This window comes from Microtus ochrogaster, chromosome 7 (genome assembly GCF_000317375.1).
Source record: "Microtus ochrogaster isolate Prairie Vole_2 chromosome 7, MicOch1.0, whole genome shotgun sequence".
NCBI lineage: Eukaryota > Metazoa > Chordata > Mammalia > Rodentia > Cricetidae > Microtus > Microtus ochrogaster.
Window position 1 is genome coordinate 73,140,781 of NC_022014.1, and position 12,323 is coordinate 73,153,103.

The 12,323-nt window shown below is 39.0% G+C and overlaps 1 protein-coding gene across 1 annotated transcript in view; it reads right to left on the reverse strand.

The window, feature by feature from the left end:
* Abca6 (ATP binding cassette subfamily A member 6) overlaps positions 1-12,323 on the reverse strand; it is a 62,859-nt gene that overhangs the window by 8,336 nt on the left and 42,200 nt on the right. The window contains exons 26-32 of the mRNA XM_005350664.2: positions 8,333-8,452; positions 6,790-6,867; positions 4,987-5,078; positions 3,820-3,946; positions 2,885-3,002; positions 678-769; positions 125-300 (exon numbers count right to left, since the gene is read on the reverse strand). Of these exons, the coding sequence (XP_005350721.1) occupies positions 125-300; positions 678-769; positions 2,885-3,002; positions 3,820-3,946; positions 4,987-5,078; positions 6,790-6,867; positions 8,333-8,452 (803 nt within the window). The remainder of the gene's footprint in view (positions 1-124; positions 301-677; positions 770-2,884; positions 3,003-3,819; positions 3,947-4,986; positions 5,079-6,789; positions 6,868-8,332; positions 8,453-12,323) is intronic.

The following is a 12,323-nucleotide window of genomic DNA, read 5'->3' on the forward strand; positions in this document are numbered from 1 at the left end:
TGTACACACCCAATCTGCCATACACACCCCCTCTGCAGTACACCCCCCACAGTACACACACACCCTCTGCTATACACACCCCCTCTGCTGTACACCCCCCACCGTACACCCCCCCCCGCTGAACCTTGAAATGGCAATGGCAGCATCCTCCTTCCTTAGCCCTTTCACGGCAGCGTACACCTCCAGGTGCTCCTTCACTGTCAGGACGGGCCACAGCACGTTTTCCTGAGGGCAGTATCCAAACTTGACTGTGCCATCACCCTGGTAACCCACAGGTGAACTAACCCCTTTCAGTTCCACCTACAAGAGTAAGCGGCTTTACTGACGGTAGGTGAGGCTTTTCTCCACACAGCCTAGCAACTGCCATATAGCTGGAAAACACCCTAATGATTAAAACAGAACACATCACAGAAACTGATCTATAGTTATCACAGTAAACAAGTAAATTTTCTAATATATGAGCATAATTTCATATGTGCATGGGGTGGGAAAGAGGGACAAAATCAGGCATATTATAAGTACTTGGTTTCTAGTATAACCTTTAAAATCATACAAAACAATAAAAGGAAAAGTACATATATCCAAAACACCAATAAAAGTCTTATAAATATATAACCTATATTTATTATTATAATGATTTTTTTGGGAAATGAAAACAATGTATTAATTTTTACTACCTCTCCAGCTGCTGGCTTTGTGATCCCAGCTATCATCCTAATAGAGGAACTTTTACCAGCACCATTGGGTCCTAACAATCCCAAGATCTCACCTGAAGGAAAGAATGAGATTGTCAATTTTGGAAATGAGACGCAGATTTATAGTTTTCCAGTAAAATTTTGAAAGGTCTTTAGAATCCTCAAATAGAGCGATTCTGACTGAAAATGCATACAATCTATGTCGTAAAAACATATTATTTAATTCTCATTATTACTATTTTACCAAAAGCTTATTAATTTCCCATTGATAATCATTTCCCTGTAGATGGAGATTTCTAATTTGTTATCCAGCCGCCCAGACCCAAAATAATCACACAGAAACTATTTTAATTGGGGCTGGAGAGATAGCTCAGCGGTTAAGAGCATTGCCTGCTCTTCCAAAGGTCCTGAGTTCAATTCCCAGCAACCACATGGTGGCTCACAACCATCTGTAATGAGGTCTGGTGCCCTCTTCTGGTCTGCAGGCATACAGGCAGACAGAACACTGTATACATAATGAGTAAATAAATAAATATTTTTAAAAAAAATTATTTTAATTACAACACTGTTTGACCAATACCTTAAGTGTATTTCTAGCTAGCTCTTACATCTTAAATTAACCCATTTCTATTATTCTGTGGATGGCCACAAGGCTGTGGCTTACCAGGTAAAGTTCTGGTGTCTGTCTCCTTCAGCACCTAGATGACAGCTCTCCAACTCTGCCTACTCTCTCTCTATATCTCTGTTTAGATTCCCTGCCTGACTATATTCTTCCCTGCCACAGGCCCAAAGGAAGAACACATAGTCACAACATACAGAGGGGAAACCCACATCACCCCCCCCCAAATTTCCTACTTCAATTATTTTCCACAGTAGATTATCATACACTATGTAGAAGAGGGGGTGCATCTGTGTTTCCATGCAAATAATTTCTAAACCTCAAAAGACTGGAACGCTATTCTTACACCAAAAATAAGCTACATGTACCCAAACTACCATGATCTTTCATCTGAACTGACCACAAATCACCCCTTCTCAAATCCATAAACAAATATCAGTATGTATTTTTCATTTTTAAGAAACAATCTTTTCTCATTTTACATACCAATCCAAGTTCCCTCTCTCAGCAGTATGTAATCTCTATAAAATGTGAACTCTCTGCTAAAAATCCTCTGATCGCATCCTACTAGCGTGGTGCAAACTGCACCATTCTTGCTCATTTAAAGAAGTGCACCTAGCCAAACCCTGCTTGACGTCATCCTTCCCACACAGAGATGCATGTGCTGGCCTCTTTGCTTTAAATTCGGTCACTCTGTATATAAATCCTTACCATGGCTGTCCCCATCTTCTTGTCACAGAGATATTCACTTAAGTGTCATTATTCAAGTAAAGCCTTTCCTTGTTCTAATAAAACATGGTTCCGTGTCACTCACATTATTTCACAGGTTTCAATGTTCTACATAGAGCTTATGTAACAATTGGTATTTTATTGATACGTTATTTTTATGGACTCCTTGGAGTGCAAAATTCACAAGGGCAGGAAGTCTCCTGAATTCTCCCTAAAACAGTCCCTGACACCCTGAAATGCATATATACATTGAACAAGTGAAGGAATGAAGGCTGCCTCTTGTATAGATGTTAATCCCTAAAAATACTGATTAATGACTTGGTGTGTACAGACCTGTAACCCCATCTTACCCAGGAGGCTGTGGTAGGAGGATCACAATATCAAGACCTGACTGAACTACAGAGTCGGTTCAAAAAGCCATCCTTGGGGACTGGAGAGATGGCTCAGTGGTTAAGAGCATTGCCTGCTCTTCCAAAGGTCCTGAGTTCAATTCCCAGCAACCACATGGTGGCTCACGGCCATCTGTAATGAGATCTGGTGCCCTCTTCTGGCCTGCAGATGTACACACAGACAGAATAGTGTATACATAATAAATAAATAAATAAATAAATAAATAAATAAATAAATAAATAAATAAATATTTTTTTTAAAAAAAGCCATCCTTGGAAACTTAGTGAGACTCTGCTTCAAAACAGAGGTAAAGAGAAAGCTTAAGAATACTGCACATTGGTAGAATACCCGTCTAGCACACACGAGGCTCTGGGTTCTATTCTCCAATACCACAAAAAATTAACTCATTAAAACCCTTTAACCAGCCAATTTAAAAGTGGTTGTTCCAAACCTTTATTAACACAGAAAGAGATGTTTCTGGCTGCTACTTTCTTTGTCCTCTTTGGGAAGCAACTTCTCTTCTGACCTGCATACTCTTTGTGCAGACCATTGGCGATTATGACTGGCCTCTAGAAGAGACAGAAGTGAGGTTTTCTTCTGAATTTCAGAGGTGTTACGTTCTTATATTCTCATGGCATTTACCAAAAATCAAACTGTATTCTGAGTTGAAAGTAATCATTGCCATCAACAATGTAAGAAACATTCATTAATGTCATCCAGTGTCTCTGGTTTCGAAACACACTAGGAAAGCACCAGAACCCCATGGGAGATAACTCTCTGTCTGGGCAGAAGGGAACTGACTACACTGGGAGAGAATATAGCATCTGAGTCAGATGAAAGAAAAGCCTGTGTCTGGGAACACAGCTCAGTGGAATAGCACCGAACTAGAATGCATGAAGCATGATTGAATGAATCTCCTGGTCTCTATTAAGCATTTTACGCCAAATATTGCATTTTCCAACTAATAAGGTCTTGCTTTGTTCTAAAATTATAATTCTACTTGTTAAAACTCATTTTTTTTCTCAAAAGAAGCATAAAAATGTGCTTTGTTTTGAGTTCTGGGAGTTTTTGTTTGGTTTTGTTTTGGTTTTGAGACAGGGTTTCTCTGTGTAGCCTTGACTACCCTGGAACTTACTCTAGACCAGGTTGACCTCAAACTCACAGAGATCCTCCAGCCTCTGCCTCCCAAGTGCTGAGATTAAAGGCCTTTGCCAACACAGCCCATCAAAATCATTGTGTTTTATGTTCTTTTAGTTTCTAGAACCTTCTAGGGTAACTTGATATTTAGGGATGTACAAAACTTCACACTCCCAAAGTTAAAACCAACATATCAAGCTTTTTCTGAACAATTCTTGTATTCTTTCAGTAGCACCTATGATTCCAAACCTCATGTAAATTTGAAGTACTCAAGGCAGCTGATGTCCTTATTCTTTCTGCTTGGACATCTTCATCTTCATCTTCACTTCTGTGTTCTTCTGGATTTGGTTGAACCTTTGGATTTTTTGGAGATATCCTGTGGAAAACAATGAATTATACATTATTTTCTAGCTGCCAAAACTTAGTTCCCTGGTGATTTTACTGGTTTTCTTTTTTCTAATAGACTGGTGGTGGCTGTCACTATTTGTGCTGCTTCAGTCTTGCGTAGAACTTTCATCCCACTAGCCAGAATCCCTCTCTTGGTGTTGTTACCATCCTTCCAGCATCTTTAACCTTTAAAGACAGTAGTTATCAGCGATATCATCAAGTACTACTCCTGCCCGCCTAAAAGTCAAGCCACTTTGACTTCCACTGGTCACTACAACCCCACCTTCGCCACATCAGATATTTGTTTCAGCATCTTTTCTTGCTCGCACTTTCCACAGTCCATGTGTAAAACTTCATCAATTCAGTTGTTAGTCAATAAATATCTCTTCTTTCCATCTCTTCTATGCAAGGATGAATATAAACTTATATGGGAGAATGATGGCATACTTAGAAAATCTTAACATTTTTGAAAAGTTGAAGTAACTCTCTGCTGACTAGTGACAGGTTTTATTTCCTTTTCAAAGATCTATTTATTTATTACGAATACAGTGCTCTGCCTGCATGTATGGCTACACAGCAGAAGAGGGCGCCAGATCTCATTACAGATGGTGTGAGCCACCATGTGGTTGCTGGGACTTGAAGTCAGGATCTCTGGAAGAACAGCTAGTGCTCTTAACCACTGAGCATCTCTCCAGCTTCCAGGTTTTATGACTTGACAGTAAGCCAGAAATCCACTGGTTATCATGCCAATCATTATAATGCTTGAATTGCAAATAGAAATCCCTATCAACAGATTGAAAGTGCAGCCACCACAACAGGAATATTACACTATGATTTTTGTATTGTTTTGTTTTTCGAGGCGGGGTTTCTCTGTGGCTGTCTCGTGGAACTATCTTGTGTTAACCAGGCTGGCCTCGAACTCACAGAGATCCGCCTGCCTCTGCCTCCCGAGTGCTGGGATTAAAGGCGTGAGCCACCACCGCCCGGCTAGACTGTGATCTTACATACAAAACTAAATGTTATCCTAACCTGAAAATGGGATCCTTCCACATTACATTCTTTCCATATTTAAGTTCCAGGCATCTCAGAGCAAAAAGGAACAGCAAAGTGTGAAAGTAAGGCTAGGAGTAAAGAAAAAGGTTTGTTTAGACATAAGTTCACAAAGCTACGTGTTGCTTCTGTGTTTACAGGCAACTTGGCTGCAGACTCTTATAAAATGGGGAACAAAACACAACCCAACAGTTTATCCTATCTCTTTCCTACTATTCATAACCCATATTTTAAAGATCAGTACATTCTGTTTTCTCTCTTTTTTTTGATTTTCTTTTTTCCCCCCAATGGAAGTGCTTTTATTTCTCCTTAATGCCACTCTTTTTTTTAATTTATTTATTTATTAAAGATTTCTGCCTCCTCCTCACCTTTCGAGACAGGGTTTCTCCGTAGCTTTTTGGTTCCTGTCCTGGAACTAGCTCATCTAGACCAGGCTGGCCTCGAACTCACAGAGATCCGCCTGCCTCTGCCTCCCGAGTGCTGGAATTAAAGGTGTGCGCCACCACCGCCCGGCTCTGTTTTGTCTTTTAAATGTCCCATAATGCAACTAGTTCTCTGCTGTGCTGTGCCCACCCACATCCATGTCATTGTCCTTTCTCAGCTTGCGGTGCATTCCCACATGGTTTTTCCCTCTACTCTTCTTGTCCTACGAATATACTGTCATCAGAAAAACTGCGGTTATGCTTTCCATAGCTATGCCAGATCATTGCGCCTCGATTAAAACCATTCAATGATTCCTTAGCCACTGAAATTTGCATCCGAATCCTTGGAATTACATAGACACCATGTAGGCCCCATTGTGCATATCTCACACGGTACCACGTTACTTATATGATCTTCTATCTGACTAAACTCCCTCTTTCTCCTAGATGATCCTGAAACAAGACAGGGTAGCTCTAGCTACTACCTGTTAGAATGTCATTCAAGTCCTTCATATCTGTGGTGGTTGGAATGGGAATGGCTGCCCAGGCTCATGTTTTTAAATGATTGGTCCCCAGTTAGTGGAACTGTTTGGGAAGGATGAGGAGGTACAGACTTCCTGGAGGAGGTGTAGCACTGAAGATGGGCTTTGAGGTTACAAAAGCCCACAAGCCCACATCATTGCTAGATTTTTTTTCTCTCCCTTGTGCTGTGGATATAATGTAGCTTTCGCTACTGCTCCAGTGCCATGCCTGCCCATAGGTTGCCATGCTCCTTGCCATGATGGTCATAAACTCACTGTCTGAAACTATAAGCCCCCATTAAATACATTCTTCTATAATTTGCTTCGGTCATGGTATCTCTTTACAACAATAGAAAGTAACTAAGACACTTTCCAACTAACAGAGTATTTAATTGTTTATGTAGTTTATCTTTATACTTTTCTAGACTATAAGGCCCATGAGGGCAGGGAGTTGGTGCTTACCATTTTGCCGAGAGGCAAATAGTATGGGAAGACAGTAGCTTTCATCATCCTTAAATCCAAAATAATCATGTTCCACTCATTCATAGTCAGTTTTGCCTAATATTTACAATTAAGAAATTCATATTGAAATTCATTTTTTTTACACTTTCACGTTTAGAGGTTGGATGGTTGAAGAGACTAAAGGAACCGAAACGGATACTATACTGAATTGTTAACTTGTTGTCTATATGCACAAAAGCACTTAGTCTAAGAGTGTATCCATGACTAAAAGTCATTGCTTTATCTAAAACTGTACTGAAAACACTTTCAGAGACAGCAAGCTTCAGACGAGGCCGTACAGCTATAGTAAGGGATATGCAGTGAGGAAAGCATCTTACTATTAGGCATGATAGAAGATCAACCCCAGATGAGCCATATTTGAGTTCTCCAAACTCATCGTAGTACTGATAGTCTCTCTGAAAAGAAAGAAACGGGCTAAATATATTTACTCCACAATCTGCATTTAAATAACATGTGCTTTGGGTATTGACTATTTTCTTCATTAAACTCAGTTCTGTGTGCATTGATGACCTGCTCCCTAAAGAGGAGAGGAACTCCTTGGTAAATACCCTTTCTTAATAAGCAGCTAACCTGTATCTCCTCCATTAAAAAGAAACATTTGACTTTAAAACATTTATTGAATGCAAAGCAGAGAGAGAGAGAGAGAGAGAGAGAGAGAGAGAGAGAGAGAGAGAGAGAGATGCTGACATTGTGAAAATTTTAGGAGTTAAGATATTTGTAAGTTTCCCACATAAGCTTACTCATGGGCTCCCTTCTTATCTCAATGACTTTTCTCAATCATAACGAGTAGTTATTGGCATTATTCTTTATCATCAATCAGTTATGCAGAAATCAAGGCATCACTTGGAAATTCCCTGTGACAACTCTAGATTTCTATATGTCACCTACTTACATTTTAGAAAGAAGAACTGAGTAAAAGGATGAGTTATGATTATAACTTCCAACCACTGCTTTGTCGACAGTGAAAGTATTTTTGTAGACAGGTCTCCCTACATCCCCCCCTAGAACATAATTAATGAAACTTGCCGTGTTCTGCTTACAGCCATTTCATCTAGAGCAGGGAAGATTCCCTGAAAGTATGACGTCAACTGAACTTCTGCTCATTTCTGTGATACTCAGGTTCTCTGATAGTCTATGGTCTCTCCTCGCTTGAGGTCTTTGCTTTTCTCGGCAGGACATGCTGGTTTCTTATCTTACTCCTTCAGTAGTTCTTATAAACCTTTAGGAACACCGTTTCCCCAGCATCCTCCGACTCCAAACTGCACCAATCATGCTCTGTATGCCCTTTCTCAGCACATTGCCATTGCAACCTTTAAGTTTACTTCAGCGACTTGATGGAAGGCGATGTGTCTTTGTTTCTGCTAAGCTCTCTGAAGGAAGAACTGTGTTGTTTTGCTCATCGGGTGTCTGTAATTACTACCACAGTGACTATCACAAAATGGTGCTTGACATAGGCTTTTGAGTAGTTGAAAAGTATGGTGTGTGACCTTATCCTCAGAAATTAGTAACTATCCATTGAAGTGGGAAATTCTTTTACAATCTGGCTTTAGCTTCTAATAGCATTCAACCGTGTCTACAATTTTCAAAGTGCCTAAGGCACAACTTTTTAACAGTTTTACTGACGTTTATTTTCATGTTATGAATTTTACCCACTCTAAGACTAGAGACTCAGGGCTTTTTAATAACTTGTGCAAGCATCACCACAATCCAATTTCAGAGCACTCTAACCATCACAAAGCAATCCCTCAGGTCCATTTGCTCTCATTCCCCAAGCCTACTAACCCATTCTCTATCTCTGTAGATCTCTGCAGAATAGCCAACATAGTACATTTTTATGGAACAGTAGATGACATTTCTTACCATTTCCAAAACAATCGGGAATGCAGAAAATGAAAATGAAGGAACTAATATCATGAAGGCAATAAGCAATTTTTCGCTGAGTAAATCAGTCAAAAGGATGTCAAACATGATGGTGAAGATCTACAGGACAAGTCCAAGAATACCACATCAAATGACAAATTCCACAGTGTCCCATATAAAGATACAGATACATGGCCATAACAATTTCCCTTTTTGAGACAAAAAAGAAACGGTTTTGCTAATAATGTACAGAAATGTTATCAACCCAATGCAAGATTAATTTTAACAATGTATGTTAATTACACATATTGTGTGTTTGATATGACCTTCTTTCTTTTGATAGGGGTTGCTGAACGCTGAACACAGGGTTTCTTGCATACTAAACATGTACTATACCACTGAGCATCAACTCTGGCTAGTGTGATATTTGAATGCATTCATACAGCATGCACCAATTAAATCAGAATAATTAGCATTTCCCTAATCTTATCATTTATGTTTATAACCTCTGAGTTAATCTTTTCTACATACACAGTGTGTGTGTGTGTGTGTGTGTGTGTGTGTGTGTGTGTGTGTGTGTGTGTGTACAGGATGTGCACACGATCATGTTGAGTCCATTGTGTCATTAACTTTTAGAAATGATTTTTTTATATCTGTGTTTTGGAATTCAACACCAATCTTGGTTTACCAATTCTCCATCTCCCACCTTTCCCAACTCCTAATAGTCACTATTTAACCACTGTAATCACTTTTCTCAGCTTCCACATTGGAGGAAGAACATGTCCTGTTTGTGTTTTGTATATGGCTTTACACAATATCATAATCTACAAGCCCCACCCATTTTTCTGAAAAGGAAAGGACTTCAATCTATGGCTACATATTATTTCCTTATATCTTTAGGTGACATTTTCTCTATATGGTCATCTGCCAACTGGAACTTCAAACCATAAACATGAAGCCATGTGTTTGCTCTTGTGAATAGTAACACATTAAGCCCAGAATACAGCTCTCTCTTTGGTATTCTGACTTTGAATACTTAATATTTGCTCCAGAAGAGAAGAACCTCTATACTATACTCTGCTCTGAATTGATTTTCATCTTCTCATCAGAGCATGCATAAACTTTCCTTTCCTCTGCATGCTTGCTAACATGTTACTTCTATGTGCATTTTAAAAGAAAATAAATGATGTAATACTTATATTTTCCTGATGGGTAATGATATTAAGCATTTCAAAACATACTTGTTATCCATTTCCACTTCTTTTTGGCCCTTTTTCAGATCACTTACTCATTTTAAATTAGACCATACGTTCTTGTTAACTGAATTACATCAGTTCCTTATATACTCTGGCTGTTATCCCTTTGTATTTAGGTGTGATCCCAAAAATACAGGAAACAAAAGCAAAAAGAATAGACAAATGGAATTATGTAGCCTGAAAGCAAAGGGGATTATTAGCAGAGTAAAGACAAGACAAGACAAGACGGATACAATGTCTGGAGCTTTTAGCCAGTAAAATCATGGTTGTTGAAAGAGAATCTACAACCACGATTTCACTAAATCAGCATAATTCCTGACAATGATATATAAATCTCTGTCCTCATACCCACAGATAAGTGCGGCATTTACACTTATTTAGGAAACTTCTCTTTGTAACAAATGGAGACTACTACAGAAAAACACAACCAATCAAAATACAGAGTTGTGGAAACCCATCCCAATACATATATCCACATACCACTCCTGTACCTAAGGCTCCTAAGGCTCCAGGAACATTGTGAAAGAGGGGGTAAAAAGATTGTAGGAGCGAGAGGATGAGAGACTTAGTTGTGAGATTGTCTCACCTAGTATCATCAGAAGCTATGCCCATAAAATGTCACCAACATGACCACCCAAATGTGAGTTGGACAAGCATGACACCAACTAATAGGCCAAATTGGACAGGGCAAAACCCATGAGGCCCCAACCCTATACACAGAACTATGGGCAACTGAGAGAAGCTCAGAGGAGCAGGAGAGGTGGTCTTCCCCAGGGACGAGCACGTTGACAGGCTTTCCGTGACAATTCTGAAAGGGTACGTACAAGTAACATTATATGGACAGAACAGGTTATATTTAGAAATACATGTGTAAATACAAACACACATATGCAGTCAATGATAATCAATGACAAATAAACAGGTCATGAATTTGAAGAAGAGTAAGGAGGAGTATATGGGAGGGTTTGAAGGGAGAAAGGTGAGAGGAGAGATGTTGTAAGTAAATTATAATCTTGAAATAAAGTAAAGAGATGACATAGAATTGGATGGGAGAATATATTCCCCTATTATTAATCAGACTAAGAAATTTCTTCATAGATGAAAAGACCAGAGATTAAGGACAAAGCTAAAATGACTAAATATGTGTTCCTGACTTAACCCAACAAAGTAATATGTCTACACCTGTATAGGTTGTGTATATTGTCCTTTAAATCCTTATGTCTTCCCAGGATGATTGATAATTTGGTAAATACAATTTAGAATAGGACCAAATACTTAATAACTAAATATTAAGTTAGAGCACAGTAATTATTTTAGAAAGTAGTTCTGAAAGACTGCTCTCATTTTGCAACAACAGCTACGATCTCTTTGCCAAGGCATTGCACATTAGTCCATGTTTGTTTTTCTTTTCTCTCAAATTCCAGGGCATCTTTATTTTCTTTATAAACAATATTTCCTACTTCTGATAATCTGAACACCTTTAATATAGTTCAAAACATAACAATAGAGCCTACATCCATATAGAAATTGTCCCTGCTAAGCTTTCTACTGAATGTGGAATCACAAATATTGAGACATGCTTCTACCATTGCTAATGATGCCTGCCTCTTCATCTGAGAGCTTGCTCTCTGAAAATTAATGTAAGTTGTATGCATAAGGCCATACATTGATTTTTCACTTGGCATACAGCAAAAATGCTAAGCTAGATGAGCACTTTTCCTAATCTTAAGTGATTCCTTTGTAAATAGAGACAACACAAAGAAAGGCAAATGCTGCAGAAGAAATTATTCTTGGAACTGAAGATGAATTAGCTCAAAGAGTAACTACAAAGGCACTTACTAGAACATCTTTGCCATCTTCAAGGTTAGTGGTAACACACTTGTCCACATGTCATCTTAACCTTAACCCTGAAATACTTAACCATTAGCTCCAAGAAATAATTCATTCAGAGTTGAAATTACTGGCAAAACTAAGGAATCAGCATGACTTGGTTGCTTTATCCACCTTTGCTAGACATATTAAAGAGTATGCGTTGAAATAAAAATCAGGTGAGTTACAGTGAGATCGTCTTCTAATTGCATCTGTTCAGTACAGTTAGTGTTGGGATAACCCTGGATAACGTCAGCAATCCTGCTAGCTAATAAAAAATGTGCTCAAGCGACTTTGGTGCACAGATTCTCATGGTTATCCTCAAAGGCAGTCTTCCAAAGGAAGTACTCTGTAGTAGTTTTTCTAGTTTCTCTACTCCAGATGGCTTGTGAACGAGTAATAAACACCATTGCTGAATACAACCAAATTCAACCCAGAGACATAAAATACAAATGCTGTATATTAATAAGGAACAGCAGCCAGCTGTGTCTACCCATTTCCTGTAGCGTCAATGGGTGGTAACAGAAGAGTATATTTTCTCACAGCTGGTCTTGGGTTGAAGTCTTTCATAGTTTTCAGGACTCCCCTTCCGAAAGCTTAGAGCTATGATACAGGCAGACATTCAATCATGTCTTAGGAACAACAGCTTACAGGCTGAAGTGTAACAGCAACAGTGTGAAGAACACTCTGGGTCTTCACTGCTTGGGTAAATAGTCATAGCAAAATTTGGCCGGAGTCTGAAAAAGCATGGAATAAAACCGGACTTGCTGAACATAGCAGACAATGAGGACTACTGAGAACTCAAGAACAATGGCAATGGGTTTTTGATCCTACTGCACGTGCTGGCTTTGGGAGGGCCTGGGCAG